Source organism: Lemur catta, chromosome 17 (genome assembly GCF_020740605.2).
Source record: "Lemur catta isolate mLemCat1 chromosome 17, mLemCat1.pri, whole genome shotgun sequence".
In the NCBI taxonomy this organism is placed as follows: domain Eukaryota; kingdom Metazoa; phylum Chordata; class Mammalia; order Primates; family Lemuridae; genus Lemur; species Lemur catta.
In genome coordinates this window covers 27,850,789-27,878,045 of record NC_059144.1, presented here as the reverse complement: position 1 = coordinate 27,878,045, position 27,257 = coordinate 27,850,789, and the positions used below count along the sequence as shown (strand labels likewise).

At 41.1% G+C, this 27,257-nt stretch overlaps 1 protein-coding gene across 5 annotated transcripts in view; it reads left to right on the top strand.

Moving 5' to 3' along the window:
* DNAAF9 (dynein axonemal assembly factor 9) overlaps positions 1-27,257 on the top strand; it is a 114,482-nt gene that overhangs the window by 30,805 nt on the left and 56,420 nt on the right. For 3 of the 5 annotated variants that reach the window (XM_045528980.1, XM_045528982.1, XM_045528984.1), the window contains 13 exons: positions 1,071-1,169; positions 5,204-5,259; positions 7,584-7,719; positions 12,339-12,420; positions 13,404-13,440; positions 16,697-16,784; positions 18,002-18,078; positions 20,379-20,423; positions 20,825-20,870; positions 24,257-24,368; positions 25,106-25,176; positions 26,128-26,178; positions 26,799-26,886. In XM_045528980.1, the coding sequence (XP_045384936.1) occupies positions 1,071-1,169; positions 5,204-5,259; positions 7,584-7,719; positions 12,339-12,420; positions 13,404-13,440; positions 16,697-16,784; positions 18,002-18,078; positions 20,379-20,423; positions 20,825-20,870; positions 24,257-24,368; positions 25,106-25,176; positions 26,128-26,178; positions 26,799-26,886 (988 nt within the window). The remainder of the gene's footprint in view (positions 1-1,070; positions 1,170-5,203; positions 5,260-7,583; positions 7,720-12,338; positions 12,421-13,403; positions 13,441-16,696; positions 16,785-18,001; positions 18,079-20,378; positions 20,424-20,824; positions 20,871-24,256; positions 24,369-25,105; positions 25,177-26,127; positions 26,179-26,798; positions 26,887-27,257) is intronic. The other 2 variants (XM_045528981.1, XM_045528985.1) reach the window with 2 other exon arrangements.

Sequence of the window (27,257 nt, the reverse complement as noted above, 5' to 3'; positions counted from 1 at the left end):
AGCATAGATCTGGCCAGTGAGTTTGGTGCAGCAAACAGAATACCTGCTGTGAGCAAAGCACTGGACTGGGTGCCTAATATACATACCTTTACGCAATGTGAGATGGGCAGTGAAGATAGGTACCAATTATTAGCAACTTCAGAATAAGGACAAAGATATTACTTGAGGAATATCTTGATCAAACAAGTAACAGCTGATGTTTTGTTGTAAACTGATGATGCCCTTAACAGCCAGTAGCAAAAAGCAATGCGTGGTGCTGGGATCAGGAAAGAGTTCAGAGAGAAGGCTGAAAAGCAGCTGGGATGGGGTAGGGAGCAGAGGCTTCATGTAGAGGAAAGCCAACTGGGAAGGACACAGAGTTCCTCAGTACTCACGGGCCACTAGGAAGTGGATGTGTGGAAGGAGAAAGCCCTACACCATCCCTGCCCCAAGGACTTCTGACTAAGGTCAACTGATTTTGTCCTTGAACAAAGCTTTACTGATGTGACCCTCTTGCCACTGGATGTAGTACCATCCTTTAGGTGCCTCATAAATAAGTTCTTCTCCCCCAAAAGGTTGCCAGAGTCAGGCACTTGAGGATCATTACTGTCCTCTTAGAGAGCTTTAATGGAGTATAATTTATATACTATAAAATCCCCCCATTTTAAGTGTACAATTCAGTGATTTGTAGTAAGTTTATAGAGTTGTATAACCATCACCACAATAGAATTTTAGGTCATTTTCATCAACCCAGAAATTTCCCTTGTCCCCACTTGCTGTCAATCTCGAGTCCTACCTACAATCCTAGGCAACCACTAATCTACTTCCTGTCTCTATAGATTTGCCTTTTCTGAATACTTCATATAAATGGACCATGCACTAGGTGGTCTTTTACATCTGGCTTCTTTCTCCTGGCATAATGTTTTTGAGATTCATCTATATGGTAGCATATGTCAGTAGTTTGCTACTACCTTTTAAAACATATATAAATGATCTGGCATTTTGAGATTGGTTGCAGTTTCATGATTTTGGTTTTCTAAAATACCTCTTTTATATGACCAAACACATTATATTTTTCATTTTCTTCCTAGGATTTGGTGGCTTTTGAACATCAGTGGACTAGCTTCTTTGCTAATTTTGACACAGAAATTCCCTTCCTGCTGGAACTTTCAGAATCTCAGGCGGGTGAGGTATGTAAGGGAAGTGTCATACAGGAAGAAGAAATTGGTTAATTTATTCATTGTTTAATTTTTTTATTAAAACTTTTTTCCAAAATACAGTACTGTCAATCCTAATTTGTTTATCATTTCTTTAAGCTGTGTTGTATGCCATAAAGAAATTCCACCCCTCCCATGCCAACCCCTGTATAAAAAGTTGTCTTTTTCCTGTGCCAGCTTCCCTATAGGAAGGATATTCACTTTTCAGTGTGGTGGTACCGGAAATTCTATTGGGTACTGGTTAATAAGCCTAGGAATAATTCTCCACATGTGAGTAGCACACCTTTGTTGGTTGAACCTCTAGTTCATGAATGCCAAGATACATTTCCAGGCAAACAATGGTAGTGAGCAGTTACCAGGTTTAGGCTAAGACCCATTCCATGAGTAAACGGAAGTATCTAGATTGAGAACCCAGGCATAGGCAGTCCTGAAAACTAGTCAACAGGAAGGATCAGAAGAACCTTGAGCTTGCACTTGAGCCTCTCTTGGGTTTGCACAGCCAGTCCTCAGCGCTCCTGTGTCCCCCACAAGCCCTCCTCCTGATCATTTGGAGCTGCAGTTGATCTTTGTTGTCATGCATTTTATTTTTACATATGCTGTAAACCCCACAATACAATGCTAGTATTTTTGTTTGAACCATCAATTCTCTTTTTTAAAGATTTAAATAATAAAAAAATCTTATATATTTGCCCATGTGGTTGCTTTCTCTGCTGCTCTTCATTCCTTTATGTAGACCCAAAGTTCCATTTGGTATCCTCCTCCCTGAAAAATGTCCTTTAACATCTTTTGTGGTATGAATCTTCTCATGATGAATTCTTTCAGCTTTTCTAGGTCTGGGAAAAATTCTTTATTCCGCCTTCATTTTTGAAAGATATCTTTGCCATGTGTAGATTCTAGGTTGACAGTTTTTACCTTTCAGTACTGGAAAGATGTTGCTCCACTGTCTTCTTGCATTGTTTCTGATGAGAAGTCTTTCATCCCAGTCTTGGTGTGCAGCTTGGTCTTTCATCCTAATCTCTGCACATAGCAGGTCTTTTTTTCCATCCGGTAGCTTTTCTCTTAATTACTGGTTTTGAGTAATTTGATTATGGCATATCTTATAGTTTTCTTCATATTTCTTGTTGCTTGGGTTTTGTTGAGCTTCCTAGGTCTGTGGTTTCATAGTTTCATTAAGTTCAGAAAGTTTTTGGCCATTATTTCTTTAATTATTTTATCTGTTCCCCATCTCTCTCCTTTCCTCCAGGGACTCCAGTTACCTCTACCTTAGACCACTTGAAGTGGTCCCACATCTCACTGATGCCCTTTTCAGTTTTTTGGATTCTTTTTTCTTCTCTCAATACTGTGGTTCTAAGAGTGAAAGGTATTTCAAAACGGTATACTCAGAAGTGTCACTCTCATTTCCTACTTCCCTGTTCTCATTCCTCTCTTTCTACCTTTTTCCATCCACTCCATTAATAGCAGGTAACAAATCTCTTTAGTTTCTGCTTTATCTTTTCTGTTTCATTTGCACAAATGAACAGACACATGTGTATTTTCTCATATTCTCTTCTTTCTTATGGTGAAGGGTAGCATATAGTTACTTCCACTTTGCTTTTTCACTTAACAGTATATCCTGATCTCTCCCCAAGAACTCTATCCATTGAAATATCCTTCATTCTTTGTTACAACTCACAGTATTCATTTTGTGGATTTATCTTAATTTATCAGCCATTCTCTTATGTATGCATATTTAGGTTGTTTTCAATATTTTGCCATTGCAAAAAGTGCCATAGTAAATAACTCTGTGCTTATGTATTTTCATATTGTTGGAAGTATATATACCTAGTAATGGGATTGCTGGGTCAAAAGGTAAGTGTGTACGTAGTTTTGTTAGCTGTTGCCAAATTCTCCTTCAGAAGGGTTGTACCAGTTTGCATTCCCACCAGCAATATCTGAGAGTGCCTCCTGGTCCACAGCCTCACCAATGGAATGTGTTGTCATACTTTAAAATTTTTCAGTCTCATAGATAAGAAATAGTACCTCAGTATTCTTTTAATTTGCAGTTCTCTAATTATGATTAAGTTTCAACATTCTTTCATATGTTTGAGGGCCATTTTATATTTTGTTTTCATGTCTTTTTCTCATTTTAATATTGGTACAATATTATTAACTGAACTATAGAGCATAGGTTTGGGGAGGTTTTTTTGGTCCATTCACTTTCAAGTGTTTGTTATATATTTGGGCTATTAGCATTTTGTCTCCAGTATATATTCCAAATATTTTTCCCATGTTTATCAGTGTCTTTGTTTATAATGGGTTTTTTTTATCATGCAAACTTTTATTTTTATGTAAATTGATCAGTCTTTTTTATAGCGTCTGGATTTTGAGTCATTGTATAGGAAAAGGCTTTAATTAAAGGTTAAAAAGTAATTCATCCTTTTAGTACTTATAAGGATTTAATTTTTTCAGTTAGTTCCCTAATCTCTATGGAAAATTCCTATGTGGAAGTTTTTTGTGTATATAGTATGAGATATGGACCTAATTTTACCTTTTTTTCCCAGATAATTACCCAGTTTGAGTCCCAGCAATTCACTAGCTCTGTGACCCTGGACAAGTTAATTAACTTTTTTGTCTTAGTCAACTCATCTGTAGAGAGGAGATACTGATAGAATGAACCTCATAGGTGGTTATTTGGATTGCTTGAGTGATACATTTAAGTGCTTATCACAGTTCACATGATAAGCCCACAATAAATGTTAGCTATTATTTTAATCTATAAGAGTTTTTACGTATCAGTAAGGTGTATAAAACTCCAATTGATAAATATGCAGAGAATGTAAGTAAATAACCAACAAAGGGAAATCCAAATGGCCACTGAACATATCTAAAATACTCTACTTCATTAAAAAGCAAAGAAGACAACTGCAAGTCCCATTTTTCGCTATTCAACTTGGCATATATATTGAAACCATTTTTATAGGCAGTGCTTATGAGGAGACCCTGAGGTAGCACACTCATATATTGCAGGTGGAAGTGTATGTGGATAGAACTTTCTTGAAAAACAATTTGGCAATGTAGTTTTGCCTTTTTACCCTATGATTTTATTTCCAGATCTGCCTTAAGGAAACAATCAGAGCTGCAGATAAAATTTATTAAGTTGTTATTATAGTATTATTCATACAAAAGAGTTAGCAAAGTAAAGTATAAAATAGTATAAATTTCTAAGAATAGACAGCTATTTAATAAACTTTAGTACAATCATATATAGTCTATAGATGTAACCTAGAAAAAAGATTTGAAGAAAATATACCAGAATGTTAACAATTCTTAGAAATTATAGGTGGTTTTTATTGTGTTCTACATTGAACATATGTTACTATTCAAGTAATCAGAGAAGATACTGTAGATGTTATTTAAGGGGATTAAAATTACCTTTGAAATTTTGAAGTCTTTGGGCACTAGGCCCTGCATGTTAAGTTTTGATTAGTGTTTAGCCTAACATGCATCTAAAAGCTGATAATCACTTTTTTGGTTTCTCTAGAAACTTCTGTCAGGGTACTTTTAAATTCCCTAGATTCCTCCTCATTGCTGATTTTAAATTAGCATATTAGAATTAATATATATTAGTTTATTGTAAATGTAGAAAAAATATTTAAATAGAATTTTTAAAATCTGCACATGGTTAGCAACTTAGACCATAGATAATAGTCCAATTTCCTCTCAGTAGTTAAAACGGTATAAATCTGAAAAGAAATTTTTTTCTTACTTTTTTTTCTTTTGGAGCCTTTTATCTTTTTTCTTTGCTTTTTTTTGTTTGCCACTTGTTCCCAAAATTCATGTTGCTATCCACCACACATATCTTTCCATGTTCTTATAATAATCTATAAACGTACATATCTCTCTTCTCCCCTCAATACACATACACTGTGCACTCTCTTGAAGTGTCTATGTACATACACAGATGAGGGGTTTTGTGATTGTTTCACAAAATTGTGGTCTTAATATATAAAACGTTGGCTTTTTTTTAGCCATTCAGAAGTTACTTCAGTCATGGAATGATCTCCAGCCATATAACTGAAAACAGGTAAGGCTCTTTCTCAGGGAAGAAGGGTGAATGGTGATAGAGAAAACCGAGTTGATTCGGGGGGTGGATATGGAGGAGCATCTGAGTCCAGAAGCTAGAATCAGGAAAATACGGGTTGACTTTAGTCATCACAGGGCAAAAAATTCATTCTTCATAAATTCATCGGTGAAACAGATGAATTTATATATATATATAAAATTTTATAGTGAACTGCTTTATAAAACACTGTAGCCTACTAAAATCTAAAGAAAATAATTTTTTATTTCATTCCTAACTCAGGAAAATGAGAGGAAGCAGAGTGTCCAAGTGCTGGGCAGGGGAGCCACTGTGGCTCACAGGGAGTAAAAGAGATCAGGCGTAAAGCTCCAGCCCCATGAAGAAGATAAAGATGAGAGCAGTGAGGGTTCTGAAGTGTTTCCGTCCATATCTCTCTTGTCATGATCAGCAGGAGATACTTCCTCTGATAGATAGAGGAAAGTAGATATTTTCTCTTTTTTCTTCCCCCAATTCCAGTTCAATCTAGTAGTGAGACTAACTTCCCTGGCTGAAATTCAGAGTCATCTTTTTCTGCCTAGAGTGCCACTTAGCTTCAGAAGAAAAATCAGTCTTGTTTACTTTTAAGAACCCCTGTTTGTATGAAGGTTAAGGTAGTATTTTTAAGAGTGATGAAAAGAAATGTGAAGAATTTTTCACATGACACACACTAAGGGCAATTTAGGGAAAAGACAGGGGATACTGTCATTGTATATTTACTGAGAACATACGATATGCCAAGCAAGAGAGAAACATGGTTAAAAAAATAAAGCAAATATGGTCTCTGCCCTCAGGAATTTTATAGTGTGAGGGAGAAATATTTGGGACATTAATTGAACAACCTCATACAAAAGTTTATCATTACCAGCTCTGACTGGTTCCATGAAGGGGAAAAGAACATGATACTGTGAAGCCCATCACTAGAGAGACTGGCCTCCTCTGGGGAGAGCTGAATGATGAGCAGAGATAACTAGAAGGAGGAGGAAGAACAGAGACCCTGAGACAAGGACACAGGACCATGAAAGAAGATGCGCTTGGCTAGAGTGTAGGCATTGGGGAGAGTGGCCCTACATGGAGCTGAAGAAGTTGACCAGATCATATGTGTCCTTATCAGCCATGTACAAGATTTTGGCCCTTCTGAAAATTGCATGAAGACAGCAAGTGCTTTGCATGTTTAAAAGATTATCATTACTGCAATGTGGAGAATAGATTATGGGAGCTCAAGAGTGGAAGCAGAGAAACGGTGAGGAAGAGTTGCAGTTCTCCAGGGAAGGGATGGCAGCATGAACTAGGGTTGTGGCCATGTTTATGGAAGGAAATGGCTAAATAGGAATGATGTTGGGGTAACTGATTGGATTTAGAGAATGAGGAAGCAGAAGTCAAGGAGGCCTCTCAGATCTGGCATGGTCCCTGGATGCCATTTATTTACTGCAAGAACTGGAGAGGGAATAGGCTTCAGGGTAGACCATCAGAGAGGAAAGCAGAAGCAGAGAGCTGAGAGCAGAAGGTAAAACCCTAGGACTATTCAGAAGCCAGGCAGAAGAGACTGGGGAGACTGAGAGGCAACACTCTTAAAGTGGAGGGTGTCAAGTGCTTCTGAGAGACCAAGGAAAGAAGGGCTGAAAAGACTGTCTATTGGATTTGTTGTCTGCTACACGAAAGTCATTTGGTGACTTTAGCAAGAGCTCTCTTAGTGAAATGACTGAAAGGGTTAATTACAGTGGGCTGAGGAGTGAGCAGAAAGTGGGGTGCAGGTTGAGGGAAGTCCCTCCAAAAGAGGAGGGAAGAAGTGGATAGGTACAGGGGCAAGTAGGTATGGTGGTGAGAAAATTTACAACCCTCCTCTCCTCCTTTCCTCCTGAAATTTACTCAGGAATTGGTGACTGCCATATTGTCTGTCTAGTCTGAGTATCACAACTACTGTCGTTCTTTAAAACTTGTATGTCTATTAAAATGCTATTTTATAAAACTGGAGGTTTGTTCCATCACTACATCATGGACAGCGAACTTATGGAACTTATTTCTCAAAAAATGGGACAAGCTGAATATATGAGCCTAGTTTGGGTTTAGATATGTGCCTAAATGACTGATCCCTGTGGGTCAGTAGGAAGAGTCAGAGACATCTGGCATCCCTTCCCAACCAGCCAGGAACATTAAGTAGACTGTACTGACCACTTTGCTCAGACTGCAGGATGCTGCTCAGAAAAGCCTGAGGACTCACGAGGGTCATGGGAAGTTGCCTTGGCCAGGAGTCTCTTTTCTAATCACATGTTTTTGACTTGCCTCTCTAGTCCTAATAGGCAGCCATTTGTTCTCTTTGGTAATCACTCCACACGAGAAAACCTGAATGCTGGCAACTTTAACTTCCCTTCTGAAGGACACCTGGTACGCAGCACTGGTCCTGGTGGGAGCTTTGCCAAGCACATGGTAAGTGTCTGGACTGCCTAGTGCTTGATTAGTTTTATCAAATCGGAACTGTTTCCAGTTAGTGTGTTGTTGATTTAACCCTGAACTTGAAGTTGTTGTGGAGTGAAAAGTGATTTGAAACGGACTATATGAATTTTTTTTATATGTAAGTATATGTAAGTACTATATAAGTACAAATTATTTTGAAAACAGACAGTCATTCCAAGCCTAAGTTTGTATGTCTTGACTGTTACATTTAAGGACATAAACCTAGATGATTATTGTTTATTGAGAGTGCCAAGGAGAATATTTTTGTACTTGATGGTCTGTTACCTGCTACATTCTTTTAAAGTAAACATCAGATCTGAATAAAGGACTCTAATGATTGTAAAAGTCTGCACTATCTTAATGGAATTTTAAGTATTTTTTAAATGTCCCTGAAAATCAGGAGAGCTGGGGTGGTATTTACTATTATTTTTTAATTTGGATTTGGACAACATGAGACCCAGGAGGATGTAGTCTCTCTGGCCTAAGACCCCAGATCTGTCTCCAGGCCAGCCCAGGGTATAGGACTTCCAGAATGAGTCTGCTGTCAAGATCTTGCTGCCCTGTAAACTGAGGGCTCAGGCCCCATTTTAACCCTTAAGAGCACTCTTGGAATACATAGAAAATACCAGATGGCATACGCTTTTCTGTGTAAACTTACTTGTGGGCTACACATATGAATCAAAAATAGAAGAGACTGGCCGGGCACGGTGGCTCACGCCTGTAATCCTAGCCCTCTGGGAGGCCGAGGCGGGTGGATCGCTCGAGGTCAGGAGTTCGAGACCAGCCTGAGCGAGACCCCATCTCTACTAAAAATAGAAATAAATTATCTGGACAACTAAAAATATATATAGAAAAAATTAGCCGGGCATGGTGGCACGGAAGGCTGAGGCAATAGGATCGCTTAAGCCCAGGAGTTTGAGGTTGCTGTGAGCTAGGCAGACGCCATGGCACTCACTCTAGCCCGGGCAACAAAGTGAGACTCTGTCTCAAAAAAAAAAAATAGAAGAGACAATCTGATTTCTGGAAAGAAGAAACTAGAACAGATAATCTGCTTCTGGATAGATGGAGTAGCCATACTTTTCCCTACTCCTCCCGCTAAGTACAACTAAAAACCCTGGACATTACATATAAAACAAACATAAGAAGACTCTGAAAGGTAGAGAGAAAGAGGCAGACTGGTTAAGGACCTCAGAACCAAAGGAATAAGATAGTGGTGAGTTCCTTGGGCTTTGTTTTTGCCTATATATCCTAGACTGCACACTGGAGAAGCTGGTTACCTGGAAATGTCAATAGTCATAGACAGAAAAAGCCGCAAGAAAAGCCTGCTCTCTCTAGCCAAAGGACCAGGAAAGGCACAGCCTGGCAAGACAAAACTTTTAGACAATAAGTGTTCTACTCCAACAAAACCACAGAAAAACTGCATCTCCACCTGTCTCTACAAAAAATGAAAAAATCAGCCAGGCATGGTGAGACACACCTGTAGTTCCAGCTACTCAGGAGGCTGAGACACGAGGATTGCTTGAGCCCAGGAATTTAAGGTTGCAGTCAGCTATGATTACACCACTGTATTCCAGCCTGGGCAACAGAGCAGGACCCTGTCTCAAAAACAACCAGCCAGCAACAACAAAAACCCTTCATTCAGAAAAGGAACACTGAGGAGAGTCAGGTTGAATGTATATGAATTCCACTTTGGACATTGAGTTTGAAATGACTATGAGACACTCAAGTAGAGCTGGGGAGTCAGTTGTTAGATATATAGGTCTAGGGTTTAGAGGATTGATCTTGGCTGGAAGTAAACATTTGAGTGTTCCCTTGGCATAAAGGGGGTAATTAAAATGAAAGCTGTCGGTAAGATTATCTGGGTATGTATTTTTAGGTCAGGTACCAATGAAGCTGTCTTGTAATTCTTCCTGGTTTTTTATAGTCTTCCAGCAAAGCTCGCAAGTGGTTCAACCTGACTTAAAATGTTGTTTTTTATTTTTGTTTTGTTTTTAAAGGCTGGTCAAGTGAAGCAGTGAGAATGTTAAAATGTTTTTAAGAGTCATGCTATGTAGCATGGTTTAAACTCTTAACCAATTACGTATTGTAACTGCTTAAGAAAACCCAAACTTCTTTTCTGAGAAAAATGTCTGTATGTGTAGATACCACTATATTGGCGAATACCTGTGCTGATGTGTTGACCTTTTGCCTGAGATACACTTCAAATTCATGTGCTCAGGTGTACACAATTGAAAGAGAACTTTGTCTCTGCAAATCTGGGGTTTAAACCATATGGCTCTCATTCAATTCATAATACAAAATAGTTACAATACAGCTTATCCAATCATGATGAAACAAATTCATTTTGGCCTGAGATGAGTATTTGTGGGGGAGGAAAAAAGCAAGATATAGTCTTCTATTAAGTTAAATATTGTAGTCCCAAGGGGGGATATGTTCCAGGACCCCCAGTGGGTGCCTGAAACTGCAGATAGTATGGAACCCTATATATACGTTTTTTTCCTATAGTCACGTTGTATAGGGGGAGTAACATATACAATGTGGACATTCTAAACAAAGGGATGATTTATATCTTGGGTGGGATGGAACAGAATTGTGAGAAATTTCGTCATGCTAGTCAGAATGGTGTACAATTTCAAACTTATGAATTGTTCATTTCTGGAATTTTCCATTTAATACTTTTGGACCACAGTTAACTATGGGTAACTGAAACCATGGAAAACAAAACTGTAGATAAGGGGGACTACTATAATCAGTAAGAAAAGTTTGTTATTGAGGGTTTTTGTGTAATTTTACTCTGCCATATTACTCTAACTGGAGTTAGAGTATCTTTGAAGGTTAAGGCATTAAAGTAGAAATTTCTACAAAAAAGAAGAAAAAGATATAGAGTAAACTTAGATGTGTTGCTAAGTGAAAGAAGCCAATCTGAAAAGGCTGCATGCTGGCATACTGTGTGATTCCGATTGTGTGACATTCTGGGAAAGGCCAAACATTGGCGCTGGTTAAAAGACTAGTGGTTCCCAAGGGTTTGGAGAGAGGGAGGAAAGGAGAGTAGAAAGAGCACAGAAGATTTTTAGGGCAGTGAAACTGTTCTGTATGGTTTAGTCATGGTGGACACATGTCATTATGCATTTGTCCCATAGACAAATGGGGGAGGGAGAAAGAAGTATGTGGGAACTCTGTACTTTCAAATCAATTTTCTGTAAACCTAAAGCTAAACCTAAAACTACTCTAAAAAAAATAAAGCCTGTTAATAAAAAAAAAAATTAGCCAGGTTATTTACACAACTGCTGTAATAACTGGCTGGAGAGTGTTGTCAATCTTTCCTTTACAAACATGGAAACTCAGCGAAGACAAGGCACTTCCCTGAGATCCAGTCCTGAGGCTGGGTGGCCCTAGATTGTGACCTTGCCTCTTCAGCTCTATTCTGAAGTAACATCTTCACCCTTTCCATTTCTGTGCTACTTGCAAATTAGTAAGTATCATGTAAAACATGCAAACCCAGATAATTTGAGCAGTTTTACATTATATATGCAAATTCTGTTGTACCCATGTTTTTTTTAAGCAAATGTCAGTAAAATTTGATGTTAATATGTGTACCCAAATTTATGACATGAACCTAAGGAAGCAGGTTTGAAACCCTTGGCACCTTTAAAAAAACCTTTAGTAAGGGAAAATTTGGAAATCCAAAGAACATATTTTAATTGAGGAATACACATATTAACCAAGAGTTAGGAATACCTTCATGAATTTTTATTTAGTGTCATGACAATATTGGTCATGGTCACCACAGTGAATTATGGGTTAGTTGGAAAAAGTTCTCATTTCAAATCTGTAATTTAGATTTACAATATTATAGAAAAATACCATGTATTCTAGTGTGACTTCCTTAAACAGTGGAGTAAAATAGAAGGAATATTTATTTGTGTCATAGTTAGCTATTTTTTCTATATCGTATTAATTTTTGTTTCTTATTTCTTGTGGTAGTATTTTTGCATTTTGTATCTGCTGTCCTAAAAGCCCTCATGAGTGTTGGATTTTCAAAAGAATAAAGAACATCCATTATATCTCTGTATGAATGAACAACTTGTCAAGGAAGAAGAATAAAATTTTGAAAACCTAAAGGAACTTACTTTCTCTTCTGCAAGGGCTGTGTACAGAAGTGAAATACAGATGAAGGGAGGACTTGGGTAGTACCCTCCTTTCCTGAATTTGTAGTTACCCCACACCTCTCTGCCTGTCCTATCAGCCAGGCTCCTCACAGTGAAAGCTCTAGACTGAATATTAATGGCAGTCAAAACTCACACACATTTCCTCTTTTTTCCTTGTGAGTTGTGAATTCATTAGCATCCTGGGCTGACTGAGTATCTAACAGTAACTTTGCAATATAGCCTAGGTTTAAAACACCCCTCCCCCGACACACATACACAGAGGATACCTTTGGAAAAAATTAAAGGTGATCTTTTCCTTTGTGTCTTTAAAAAATAATCAGTTTGGTAAAAGAAAATTTATTTCCATTAACTATATACTTTTTGTTTTAATAGTACATGCCTAAGTCCCTACTCCTTTATTTTTGTTTTTTTTCTGACATCCAGGTAGCACAGTGCGTCTCACCAAAGGGACCTCTTGCTTGTTCAAGAACATACTTTTTTGGAGCTACTTATGTTCGTTACCTGGGTAAGTCTCTGTAGGTCATCGTCTTATCAACTTACATAATGAATGGTTTCTCCCGTGAAGTAGAAGTCGATACATGATTGACTACTTTTGCTCATAAGCTTATGATACCCAATTTGTGGGCTTTCATCTCTCTCTTTCTAATTACTGCAGGAGAGTTGATGTGTCTAACACATTTTTCACAGAATGTATTTCCAGAGAAAAACTATTGGTTCAGCCTGTATTAAGTCTAACCATGTGTAAGACCCTGTGCTCAGTGTCAGAGGGGAGGCAAAAATGAATGAGACCTACTTTGAGAAAACAGGAGGTATGGACTGTAGTGGGAGTTTGCATGACATGGCCAGGTGTCCACCGACTGTTCTTGTGAGGAAAGTGAGAAAGGGCTACGATAGAAACATGCTGGAAACATGCTGCACAGCCTTCTAGAAAGGCTGGGCTGGCAAGGGTTTCCTGGCTTACTGGGGTAGCCAGAAGCTGCAGGCATCCAGACAGACATGGAGAAGAACCTATAGAATGAATGAGAGTGTAAGCACTGCTACACAGAGGAGAGTACATCAAAAGCCAGGTTTTCTCCTGGGTGTTGTTAAATAAGCTGGGAAACACCAGAAAGAAGCACGACTTGGGTCAGATAATTAAGGAGATAAAGAGATGAAACTGAGCCTGTTTACTGATACCTCAAAGTTTAAAAAGTTAAAAATAAAAGCAAAAACATTCCAGAGCCTGAGATTCTGCATATCTTCTCTTCTGTTTAGTGGTGGTGCTGAGTGGTTGTAAAAGTGGGAAATACCGACAGTGAAGGTCCAGGGGGATATTGGGAGAAGCCAAGTTCCCACAATTGTTGGAGCCTGTACTGTATTTAACTTAAAAGAAAAAAATATATAGTTCTTGACCATACCTTTGAAGTAAATGAAACATTTCTAGCTTCCTTATTCCTTTGCATAGCTTATGCTCCTGTCACGGTCTTAATACATGGTATTCTTTCATAGGTGGTGACAACAAGCTACCCAAGAAAACCGAACAAATGTAAGTCTTCATATTTATTTTATTTTTTCTTTCTCAGAGTTTAATTGCTCAGGTGTGGCTCTCCTGTCTGCTCCTTTTTGAGATCAGCAGTAATTAAGACATCTTGTTTATGGCATGAACATTGCTGTGTAGCTTCCCAGGAGGTCCCCATCCTCTGTCTCTCAGCTTGGAATTCAGGCCAGAGTACCCTGCCAGCTTTGCCATCTGCTCCTTTCTCCAGCACTCAAAGACTTCCTGCCCGCACACCCATGCATTCGTGTGGCGTAACTCTCCTTAATGTGTTTTCTACAAGTAACTCATTTTTTATTGAGGGGTTTTCTAAGAATAAAATGTCCTGAAATCCCCTGGAAGAATCTGTGTGAAACCCCATTTGGTCTGAGGAGTGTTTTCTCTGAATTTAACACTCAGGCCTATGGAACAGAACTAGACAAAGGTGGCTGTGTGGCTTGGAAAGGTTCTACCTAGTGTTGACTTCTCTCCTTTCATGTACAACAGGAAACCAGAGATAGGAAATAACTCATTAATGCTGAATCTATTGAATTCCAAAAAGCATCCCCCTTCAGAAATATGGACATAATAGAGTTCTATTATTACCTAAGTAAATACCACAGCATAAACTGGTAGGGTCTAGACCAGTGCTTCCTAAGGCCACAAAGGATTATCTAAATATCTCCTCAGAATATAGGTTTCCCAGGCCCAATCCCATAACTACTGAATCAGAATTTGTAGGGCCCACAAAGCTGTATTGAGAAAAATATATATACAAATATAATACGAGTTATAGAATCATACTACAGTAAGTATGGAAATTGAAAAAAGAAAATAAGATCAGCCCTTAATTCCCTATTGTGCACTACCAGTTAGTGTCTTAATGAATGTCTTTTTGGGCTTTTAAAAAATTATTCATTTAGGTTTTTTTTTTTTCTTTTTTTTTTAGAGACAGAGTCTCACTCTGTCGACCAGGCTGGAGTACAGTGACATGATCATAGCTTACTGTAGCCTCAAACTCCTGGGCTCAAGCAATCCTCCTGCCTCCGCCTCCTGAGTAGCTGGGACTACAGGTGCATGCCACCACACCCAGCTAATTTTTCCTATTTTTTGTAGAGACAGGGTCTCACTATGTTACCCAGGCTGGTCTTAAACTCCTGGCCTCAAGTGATCCTCTTGACTTGGCCTTCCAAAGAGCTGGGATTACGGGTGTGAGCCACCACACCCAGTTCATTTAGGTTTTATGTAGCTGTAATAATGTGTATATAGTTTTTTTTGCAGTTTCCTTCACTTTTGCAACAAGTCAACCATTTTCTCATGTATTGGTGGATGTGGTCTTGCCTCATGCCTGCTGTGCTTCCAGGCCAGCAGTGCTTAGTGCCTTGGATCCTCATCGTGAACCCTTAGACATTTTGCCTACACCAACCCCATTGGTGCCCTGCATCAGGGACTATTATTGAGGGGTCCCTGGGCCCACATTGAGAGATTTGCCAAATTACAAATCCAGTGGAACTTGGTCGTTATGGAGTCCTAATGAAAGTAGCAGTGGTGCTATCCAGGTCATTTTATGGGTTGGTAGCCAGGTGGCTTGTGTGTTGAGCTCTTGTCTGAGGATCTGTATAGGAGAAGGCCAAGCAAGGGGGGTGCCTGACCAGTGTTGGTACTGAGTGATGTTTGATTCAGGTTCAGGAGGGGAATATCTTTACATCTTGGGGGTTGGCCTCTATCAAACTTCACCCTTAGTGTCAAGGTATAGAGGATTCTGGTCTTACCCGGAAGTGATCAAGCTCATTGACAGTGTGCCCTTCCTACCAGGGTCCTGGCCAGCAGTATTCAGGATATGTTGCTCCTTGGAGCTGTCATTTTGTTATATGAACTCTCTGTCCGTTTTTCTCCTCCAATGCAACTCAAACCTCTTACGTACAATGTGGAGGTGTCGTGCAGGAGCCAAGGAGGAAACTGAAGGAGGTAGCAATGTGATGTGGCACAGTGGAAAAGCACCAGGCTGAGAGCAGGTCTGAGTTCAGGTCTGCCATGAATTTTCTGTTAGCCTTAGACAACTTATTCTACTTCCAGAGGCCCTACTTACTTCTTCTATAGATGAGAAGATTTAAATGAGACCATTTCTGTGTTTCTTCCTGCTTTCAAACTCCTATTGCCTTCTTTTACCTGTTGTTCGAAGAGTCTTACAGGCTTAAAAGTAGACGTATTCTTAGGTGAGGCCTTGTCAGTTCCTTGCCAGGCACCTTGCCTGACCTTTCAGGGTCTCATGGATAAGCCACTTCTCTCTGTTAAGTGTCCTAACTAAGAAGAGCCTGGGCCTCCTTCCCCTAAAGCAGTGATTCTCAACCAAGGGCAATTCTACTGCACCACCCCTACCTTTCCCCACTCTCAGGCACATTTGGCAAGGTCTGGAGACATTCTTGTCACAATTTGGGGATGCTGCCAGCATCTAGTGGGTAGAGGCCAGAGATGCCCTTAAACATCCTATAATGCACCCAAGAAACCCCGCAGCAAAATTAATCAGCTGAAAATGCCAAGGTTGAGAAACTCTTCTTCCCTAAAGGGAACCAGACTTGGATTTTGGGGGGATCTTCATGGCACTTCCAGTCTGGCAAAGAAACAAACCTTCTTATAATGATTTTGGGAAGTAAAGTCATAGAGAAAGAGTGAGATTTGGGAGAAGGTGAGAGATCTCTATATGAGCATTCTCTGTTCTGTAAATCAGGCAAGCTGCTCAGAAAGTGGTCTGCAGCTGTTTAGTAAGTGGAACCCAGCCCCTGCTCAGTCGGGGAATCTCTCTTGCCCCTGAGGTTTCCCACCCTGAGGTTCCTGTAACAGCCAGCCTTCAGCAGGGTCTGGTGAGGAGACGACTTGCAGGTATAGTGTGGTTCGTCCCTGGAAAAGCAGCAAGTCTGTTACCATAACACTGAAGGGATTCCTGGTCTGTGGGTAGCTGCTCCTGCATTTAGAAGGGAGTCAAGGAGCGTACACAGTTTTATTCTGTTTGCTCACAAACTGGCAGGGGTGGTCTTTTGGGTAGAGTTCAGAGGAGCTGACTTTTCTTAAGATGATTTAACAAGAGCAAAGTATAAATCAAACCAGACATAAGACTTTTGAAAGGTTTAAATAATCAATGAGTTCCATTTTTGCACTTTTCTCATTCTGTTTAAAAATTAGTTTCTTAGGGCCTGTCACTTATGTGCATGCAGCTTTTGACAAAACCTCATGATGCTGTAGTGTTAACCATTATTTTTTGTTTTTAAAGTAGGCTCTTGTCCCAGGTATATGCTGCTGTTGTTGAGGCTGTTTTGGCTGCCATTGCATGTTATGCTAAAACTTCCAGTCTAACAAAGGTAATTTAAATACCATGTTTCTCTTTCTGTAGTCATTATTTTAATGTAAAACATTCTATCCATCTGTTTATTCTTTGGACACCTTGTAGTACTTTTGTGTGAGCTTGTGCCTCTTTGGCACCAGGCAAAAAGATGCCCTTAGAGCATTGAGCTTCTGCCGCCTGTGACACCATGCTGCTGTTGTCTTATGAATGACAACTAATCGGCGCTTCTTTGTAGATGTCTGGTTGTGTTAAAGAAAATCATTCTGTAGCATGTTGTTTAATGGCTTAATAAACAAAAGGCTTTTAAAAGCTAAAAAATAAAGAAAAATATAGATTATTCTACTGTGAATTTTAATAAAGTTAGGTAAGTTTGTTTTGAGCTGTATAGTTTGGTTTCCTGTAATTTGATATTTAAAAAAACAGCTAAAGACTCGAAAATCTGACTTGCCTTTCCTAGACAAGCACATGTGTTCTTGTTCTCTGACCATTATCTTCCTTGCTGTTTTGCGGTTAACCTGCCCTGCTGAGTTGGATTCCTATATCTGACCCAGTAAGGAGATGAGAAGAATCGGCTTGATGCCTCCCAATGCCAATAGGACCTTTCCTGAAGGAAGCCATTTGACATTGGAAAGGTTGTGTATGATGTAGATCTCAGAGAGACTGTAGCTGTAGTACCAGCTCCTAGCCATCTCCCCTACTTACTACATGTATCCCTGGTACTGATGTGGGGTTTCTCAGCCCTTTAGCTGCTACATGGCAGAAGGCTTGTGCATAGCAGTGGGGATGTTCTTCAATATTATTTTTCACACCTGTGTTTTCAAACTGATCTTTTGTAACTCTAGCTATTTAGATATTCTTAGCATCCCGCTGAAACTCTAAGGGCAGTGGTGCCTCCCCCAGAGCCAGGGGAGAGGGGAGGAGAAAGCACTTTTCTAGACCGCGCATTCCACTGCTGTCATCCCAGCTGGTCATACCTCTCTGGCAGATCTGGTTCCCGTACCACCTGCCTGAATGCAGTTTTGTCCTGTGAACCCAGCCTGAAGAAAGCACACACCTGTTTTCCTTAACACGACGCTTTCATTTTAATCTGTTGATGTCTACAAAGTGTCACACAGAGGGGAAGGGCATGATGTGTTCCTGGCCAAATGTTAGGAAGACCCTTCCTATCAGTGATGTGTGTACTTTTTCTTGCTGTGAAAGCTAATTGTCTCTATCTTGTTATTGATTTTACAGGCCAAGGAGGTAGCAGAGCAGACCCTGGGATCTGGGTTAGAGTCCTTTGAGTTGATTCAGTTTAAGGCAGCCCTGCGGTAAGCAATGGCTGATATTTTTTATAAGGAAATTTTTTGTTTGTTTTTTAAAAGACTCTTTTGTCCCTTGTAATTGATATCTCATGTCCCCTTTGAGAAACGTTTCAGTAAAATAATGGGATGTATGAAGAAGAGTCATTCATGGTCCGGCCTTTATTTGAGAAGCCAAGGAGCCAAAGATGGAGGAGCTGTATGAGAAAGAGTCACACGCGTGTTCTGAGGCTAGAATGTGAGGCAGATTTGCACCAGAGCCACAGGAGACCTGACAGGCCTGGGTTCCAAGGTTAAAACAGTGAATCTGGGGACCTGAATGGTGAGGTTTGCTATGGACAAGGGCCCTGAGCACAGGACTGCTTAGAAGAGGCTTGCCCTGGGTCTCATCTGTCTCCCAGATGGTGGAAACCCTGGGCCTGGCCATGTGTCAGGGTCTAGGTGGGCTGGGACTCTGGCTTCCTGGCAATCTTCCCATCATATCTCCCAGTATGTCACAGGGAATCTCTTTGTGGTCTTTGCTAAATCAAACCAGACATGTGACTTTTAAAAGGTTTAGATAGCCAAATCGTCATGAACCCAGTCCACTTAACCCACTGTCCCACATGAGAACCATTTTGTGCACTTTTATGCAAAGGACACAAAAAACACCAAAACTGGGGAATTTATTTAAGAATACTTCTGGGATGGGTCCTGTGGTACCTCAGCTCCACATCTTATAGCCCTGGGTAGTAAGAAGGAACATTTGAAAGGTAAGTTAGTCAGTTGATCTGACAAGAAGAATTCTACTGGTGTGGCTCCAGGAGTGGAAGAAAGCCAGAACTCTGTGGTGAAAGGCTTTAGAATTGCTTCAGCCCTCTGTCCCCCTGAGTCTTCTGGATCTTGTTGCTCTGGCTGTGGAAGAGGAGGGATGGAGGAAGCTTGTTCCCTTAAGGCCTTGTGCTGCTGTGCACTGTCTGTTTCTGGTAGACGAGTTTGAGAAAGTTCCTTCACTTGGCAGCTGTGTGACCTTGGGCAAGATAGGAAACTCTCTGCATCTGTTTCCTTAACTACCCACCTTATACAGTGATTGGACATAGAAATGGTAGCTGCTGTCACAGTGGGTTCTTCTCTGTTGTCATCAACAGGGCTGACATAGTCATTCCATTCCTCCCTTCCTCAGGCCCTTGCCTAGGCCACTCAGCCTCCCTAGGGCAGGCCCTCTTTCCGTCCCTGGGCCTCCTAGGCCTCGGTGTCCCCCCTCCCTGGAGGAAGGCACAAGGGGACATTAGGCAATGGGAAGAGAGTCTCACAGGGCCAGTCCTCCACCCAGAGTCCCACCCCTTTCCCTCCACAAAGGTCACTTCACCGAGGACCCTTGAACTACATCAAATTAGCAGATCTCCTTCTCCCAAGAGGGGAAGGAAGGGGGAGCCATGAATGCAGGTAGGAAGTTAGTGTGTGACTAGCTAGTACTTGTTAAGGCAGGAAATTAAACTTCCATAATTTAGAGTAAGCCAAAAGGGTTTTCTGGTTATTTCTGGCTCAGAAGGCCTGACCCTGCCCGTGGCTCCACAGCATTTCACTGAAGAGCGGAGACATAGCCTTTGCGTGGGCTCAGAGCAGGGACGAAGGGTCTACTCCCAGACTGCGGTGGGCAGCAGTCCTGTCATGCTGTTCTCTCCTATTCTCCTCCCAGAGTCAAGATAGCCCCCAGGGGCCAGGCGCGGTGGCTCACGCCTGTAATCCTAGCCCTCTGGGAGGCCGAGGGGGATGGATCGCTCGAGGTCAGGAGTTCGAGTTCGAGACCAGCCTGAGCGAGACCCCATCTCTACTAAAAATAGAAATAAAAATTATCTGGACAACTAAAAATATATATAGAAAAAAAAAATTAGCCGGGCATGGTGGCGCATGCCTGTAGTCCCAGCTACTCGAGAGGCTGAGGCAGGAGGATCGCTTGAGCCCAGGAGTTTGAGGTTGCTGTGAGCTAGGCTGACGCCACGGCACTCATTCTAGCCAGGGCAACAGAGTGAGACTCTGTCTCAAAAAAAAAAAAAAAAAAGATAGCCCCTAGGACTGGCACAGAGGCAGGGCCATGACTGGAGCCAGACGCTGGCCCTATGCCTACTGGTAGCATGAGACCTAGGAAGGGTATCTAAAATATCTAAGGTAAATCTGCATAAAGCAAAGATGACACACACCTCACTGGGTGGCCTTGATTGTCCCTAGCAGGCATACTCTAGAAACAAGGGTCTAGGGAGGTTACCAACCCAGTAGTCAGCAAGAGCAGACTGAGTTTTGTTTTATTTTGTTTTGTTTTTGGTCCACAGCTCCAAGATGGCTTTTCATATACATGCTATGAATAATCAGGGAAGGTAAGTACATGATAGTGATGCATCCTTTTATGGGGCAAGTTTTAGGACCACAAAGAGAGGAGAGGCTACCTTGTAGCTGCTGACGTGGAAGGTCTCGCAGTTCCACACCTGCCAGTGCCCTTGCTCCAGGGTTGGGCTTGGGGCTGGCTATGCTCAGCTGAGCCCTGTATCCTGAGTGTCTCCTGCTGAAAGGCTGAGGGGGTCATGGGTCGGGGGAGAACATAATTCACTTTAGTGGCCCACATACTAATTCTACATACATGCAGCCCAGTGTTTTGAAAATCTCTGAGAGAAATCTGAATCTGTGAGTTGTTACCAAGTTGAAAAAAGAGAACGTTGTAACTTTCAGTACATTTAAAAACTCTTTGGCGTATGTCTGTCTCATCTCTTTCCTCTTTTAGAATTGTGCCTCTGGACAGTGAAGATAGCTTATCCTTTGTGAAGACGGTAAGCACAGCTGTTAGAGGTCAGCTGGCTGGAAATGGCCTTTAGAGGGGACACGTACAAGGGGTGAGGTGGGAGTGGGTAGGGGCCTTGGGCAGCCCACCCCTTACCTGAAGAAACTGATCTGTTCTCAGGACTGTCCTAGCTGCGGTGGTGGTGATCCTGTGCTTTCTGAGGGTGCCCAGGCAGCTGTGCACCCACACTCCCATGCCCAGGCTTCCCCAGGGTCTAAAGTTAACTGAGAGGCTGGAGGCACCTCTTTCTGAGGTTGTGAAACCTTCCTGCAGGTAGCTGAGATTGCTCTAACCTCATGTGGAAATGTGAGCTGAGGGCAAGCCTGCCTTGAACAATATACCAAGTTTTCAGTGGCTCCCTTGTGTTCCATGGCCTGTGTTCATGCCCTTAATGAGGACCTGGGAAAATTAATTACAACCATGTGCTGTGTAACGACACTTCGGTCAATGGTGGACTGCATATACGATGGTCACATAAGGTTATAATACCGTGTTATTACTGTACCTTTTCTATGTTTATATATGTTTGGACACATAAATACTTACTGTTGTGTTACGGTTGCCTGCGGTATTCAGTACATTAACATGCTGTACAGGTTTGTAGTCTAGGAGCAATAGGCCATACCATATAGCCTAGGTGTATAGTAGGATATAACATCTAGGTTTTGTGTAAGTACACTCTGATGTTTGCACAGCTACGAAATCACCTAAGGATGTATTTCTCAGAACGTATCCCCATTGTTAAAACAATGCATGACTGTAATTAATTAAACAACAATCAAAAGGGATCTGGGTCTCCTGTGAAGTACAGTCAGAGTAGAACTTTCCAGTCTATGTGCTGGGGCCACATTGATGGGCCAGGGAAATGGTTTGAAGATGCACTGAGATATTGGTCCCTGGGGTGAGGCATCTGGAGGAACCAGAATTTCAAGGCCAGTTGCTCTCAGCCATAAGCCAAGTCCTCCATTTACCTCAGCACATCCTGATGTAAAGAAGGTTGGCAAAGGGTGTATGAGAGGATGCTGAGTATCCAGCCAAGATTCTGGCCGTAGTGTGTGGGCATAAGTTATCCCTTGAGTCTGTTCCGTTCCCACTGTCTAAGCTTTAATTCCAGTGAGCTTAAGACATTGGGAAATGACTTATGATATTTAGGCAATAATACTTGATCTTCTTACTAGACTTGAAATCGCTGACTTCTCTCCTTGGACTCTTGTGCAGTGCTTTGGAAGATGCTTTGCGTCATAATAGGTGAATAGGAGTCCAGTAGCGTCGTACTCTTTTATTAAGTATGCATAGCTGATGAAATAGGAAATAAGAGGCAGGAAGTTGATACTTTCTGTCTAAATCCTGTCCTCCCATCCAGTTCTGCCTCTTCCTCCTTCCCTATTGATTTTGCCCTACAAGTACTATATTCCTGTATTACTTGCAGTTTGTACTTGCATTTATGTGCTACACAGATTAGGGAGTAATTCTATACTAATGTGTCATACGACAACTTCTGTGTGAGAACGCTGTCGTCTCTGCAGCTACATATGAACACAGTCCCCATGTTATATTTTTTTTTCTCCCTGTGCCATATGGTGGGAAGTACGTAGCAAGTGTCCAACAAATGCTATATATATTGTTTTCAATGTCTTTTCTCCCCTTCCTTAATACCAGAGGCCAAATATAAAAGTGAAGGATCAGGAACCCACAGGATCTGTCTACTTGATTGACCTGGGAACCAAAGAAGTTGGATTCTCATTGTCACTTCAGAGGGACCCTGTAGCCCAGGAGGGTTCTTTGTCTTCAGATGCTTGAAATCCTTTGAGACAGATTTAGATAAATCTTCCAGTCATCAAATCTAATTGGAAAATTAACTGAAATATAGAAGGCTACTTGTCACTTTTGTGTATCCTATTATCATAACAACATGGAAAATCAAAGACTTTAGCTTTAACTGTGTTTTTTTTCTTTTCAACCCTTCTGCCCTGCCCTCTTTATTTTTTTTATTTGAGAATCCAGAAATTCCTTCAAGAGCCTCAGGCCTTTTGTCTTTGTCTTGAGTAGTGGGACAGTAGTCCCAGACTAGGACAACAAGGAGTTCTGCACCCCACCACTCAGCGGTACTCAGGCCAGGAGGGCACGGACCTGAGAGAGCTCCTCGTGCTACTTGTCCCGTGTCCCTCACCATATCTTCCTGGCTGTCCAGACTCTGGCTCTGGTGCATACCATTTTCTTCTCTCTCTCTCTCTCTCTCTCTCTCTCTCTCTCGTGTGTGTGTGTGTGAAAGAGTGCATGAGAGAGAGAGTGGGAGAGAGAGAGACAAAAGGTCTCGCTCTGTTGCCCAGGTAGTAATCACAGCCCACTGCAACCTCCAACTTCCAGGCTTAAGCAATCCTCCTGGCTCAGCCTCCCAAGTAGCTGGAACTACAGGCGTGCACCACCACACCCAACTAATTTTTAAAAATTTTTTTTGTAGAGATGGAGTCTCACATGTTGCCCAGGCTGGTCTCAAACTCCTGGCCTCAAGCAGTCTTTTTGCCCAGGCCTTCCAAAGTGCTGGGATTACATGCGTGAGCCACTGCACCTGGCCTGGCTCATACTATTTTGTGTGTTTTTTCTGCTGGATTCTCTCCAGAATTGTTCCATTTTTACTGATTTTTAACTGATAAATTAGGACTTTCTTACAAGCCATTCAGGAGCTTTCTCTGAGTTGCTCTAATTTTGTTTCCATGCTACTAAAGCCTCTATTTTTATTTGTCTTGGCCATAAACGCTTGAATAGCTTTTTTTTAATGTTCTTGATACTTAAAGGAGCACTTGCAGGTATTGACATGTACCCCAAAATATCCATGAATACATATATGAAGAGTGAATGACCACCTTTTCAGGTTCATTCAGAACTCAGGCCCAAACCACAGAAGGAGTTGGGGAGAGTGTGGCAAGGTGGGGATATGAAGAGTATGCAGGTGTACAGGAACCTAGAGGATGTACCTCCAACTCTTATAAGCTGGGGACCAGTCACAGTTAAAAGTAAAGGCTGATTACAGTCTGAGCTGCTTGTTCAGGAATTTAAAAAATAAAAATGAGAGCTATTGTGTTGCCTCTTAAAAAGGGTAAGCAATTTGAGGGAATTTGTAGAAACATAAAGATACTCTCCTTCTAGCCCAAATGTGTCTCTGACGAAGGAGCAATTGCAAGGAAGCCTGGGTGATTCTGAAGTCATCTCCCAGTTCAGAGATGTATTTAGGTGAACTCCAATTTTCCTTAGAAACTCCCTTGTACTCTTGCCTTGTGCCTTAAAGCAGTATTTTGTGATCTCTTTCTTACAGATCTCTCCCTGGAGGCTTTGGGGTGACAACTGGTCTAACTCTGGTTTCTCATTTGATAACAGGCTTGTATGACCATCTATGACATTCCTGACTTGCTGGAAGGAAAGGGGTGCTTAGGATCTGTGGTCTTCTCAGAATCATTTCTGACATCTCAGATCTTAGTGAAAGAAAAGGGTAAGTGAATGTGATCTTTGGAAGGAAAACCTTGAGCCTTTTTCTTTTTTGCCAAAATAAACCATAAACTAAGGTAAAAGACCATCAATAAACTGGTGAAAATAGTAGAACACTTATGATAAACAAAGGCTATGTATCCTAATTTATGAAGAGCTCTTACAAATTAATAAGAAAAAGATAAGCTGCCCTATGATAAAATGGGCAAAAAATATGGACAGGCCATTCATTCACAGAAGGGGAACAGAAGAGAGACTATATATTTAAAAAGATTTGCAGCCTCACCAGTAATCAAGAAGAAGCTATTTGAAACAATAATTATTAATAAATAACATTTTTTACCCATTATATTAGCAAAATACTTTAAAGAATGATAATATCCAGTGCTGGTAGAATGAGCCTGATAATATGCTATTTGATTTTTAACATGTATACCTGTACTACCTTGATAAAAATTAAAAGGTAAAAAGGACTGATTCCTAGGACTCTTCATTTAAATGTGTATTTCTGTTTGTTCTGAAATATGCCAAAGTTAATCACATAGAGAAACTTTTTTCCATCCCTTCATTAGTCTCCCTTTCCCCAGATGAGGAAGTTTTCATTTTCTGCAGGCCTTAGACTCTCTATACTAATAAGAGAAGCCCTTGCTCCTGAGGAGGGCAAGGGCATTTACTGTCTTGGGCGGACAAGGTGGGCCGAGGTGATGGGAAGTAACTGGTGTGTCTGTGGTCTTCCTACAGATGGCACTGTTACCACAGAAACCAGCTCCATAGTCCTGACGGCTGCTGTACCCAGATTCTGCTCGTGGCTGGTTAGTGTCATTCATCACATGGAAGTGACCTAAACATGGAGAAATTGGGGAGAACGTTTGAGGACGAGCTTCTTCATTGGGTCCCTCGTGGGATGTCAGATCCTGCACTAGCTGTAATTTAGGAATTAAAGTTTTTGTCTCAACCCTTTCTCTTTGTACAAACGAATCTAGTTTCTTTAACTCTCTCATAATCTTGGAATAGTTTCAAAAGAAAGGAGCTAAGTTATCTGGGTACTTGTTAAGTTGTGAAGGAAGAAATTAACACTTACTTTACAGATAAGGAGACTGAGGTTTAGAAGTTGAACAGCCTGTCCAAGGTCACAGATAGTGGGAAGTGGATCCTGTGGGTTCCTTCCCTGGCCAGAATGGTGGCTGTGGAGTTTTTGCAGCAACATGTCTCAACATGTAGAAAAGTCCCGTCTTCTTCTGTGGGACTTAGACTGAAACTCTGGTGCCTTGAAACATAGAAAGTATGACAGCAGTCAGTCTGGTGATGGTTTAAATGCCTATCAATACTTTAGAACGTTTATATTCTGTTTCTACAATTCTGACATGGATATGGAAGAACAAGTCGTCCTCTAATGTGTACATGTTTAAATGAGAACATACTCTGAAAACATTTAAATATGTTCTCTTTCCTTCATTCCTAAAAACAGTTGTTTTTCTCTGAAGTAAATTGCAAGTGGAGACCAGCACATCGTCTTCCCATGTCATAGGCTCATTAGGTGGACCTGGGGTCCCAGTGAGGGCCCACCATGGCCCTGGGCTCTGAGCCCTGATCACTGGCAGCCAGCTTTGCAGCCATGTAGGGCCCGAGAGAGCACTTGGGCCTGGGCGTGGTGGAGGGACTGCCGAGTCTGTCTCCTGGGAATATTTGAACACAGCGGGGAGACTCAGCAGGCTTGGCCCTTGCAGTAGTCAACTGAAAATCTGCCTTCCTTTTGGACACAGGTAGAAGATAATGAAGTAAAATTGTCTGAGAAAACCCAGCAAGCAGTGAGGGTAAGCAGCCTTCTTATTCTCAGTGTTAATGTCATCACAATAAAATGTAAATAATTTGTAGAGATAATTTATAGTTCATCTTACTGCTAATCTAAAGGATCTGTACTCCTTTGTTTTCATTTCCTATTTGCATTCTTTCCCTTCCCAGCAGAGCGTTAGAAATAACTATTTATGGAGGATACAATTAGAGAGATTCTTTCTCCCTTTAAGGCCTTTTGGTGTTTTTTTTCTTTTTTAAATTTCCTCATACTATTAAAAGCAGATCCCAAATTGGCTGACACACATAGAGCTGAGAGGTCAGGGCTTCAGGCCGAGGAGAAGCTGCCTCCATTTTCACAGAAGAAATAAATCCACTGAAACATGAACAAGCATTGCAGGCTTTGGCGCCTAGACTCAGAGAGGACCTTAACATTCTTTTTCTCTGCACAAATGAAGGATGCCAGTAACATGCCAAAGAGCCAGGCAGCACCAAAGGCCATGGAATAAGTTGGGCATATCAGAGTCTGACTCAGCTTTTGTAGGCAGACAAAATGAGACAGGATTTTTGGTTCTATGAGTATTTATGCTATAAATCACCTGCTCTGTTTTGGTTTTTGTTTTTGTCATTGTTGTTTTTAAAGGGGGATGAGTGTTTCCTGGGCACTTTTCTAACAGGAGGAGAAGGAGCATATCTTTATTCCGGCAATCTACAGTCCTGGCCTGAGGAAGGTAAGGAGCCATGACTTCTCTGTTCTTGGCCATGTTTGGGTCCCTTGTTTGCAGATGTCAGTATAGGTGTTGTGATTAATAATACATCTTATATTTGAAAAGACTTGTTGGTGTACAAGTGTTTACTTACAGCTTTTCTCCTTGGATCCACCCACTTTGTAGATGAGGAAACTTGTGCTGGAAAGGGCTGATCCCAGAACTATATGTGGTCCTCTTGTTGCTGCCTGAGGTGAGCTCTCAGAATGGGCTAGAGCAGCAACACCTCCAGAAATAGAATCTGTGGACCTAAACAAAATCTGGATTAGTTTTCTCTTGCTGTGAAACAGATTTCCACAAATTTATAACTTAAAACAATGCCCACTTACAGTCTA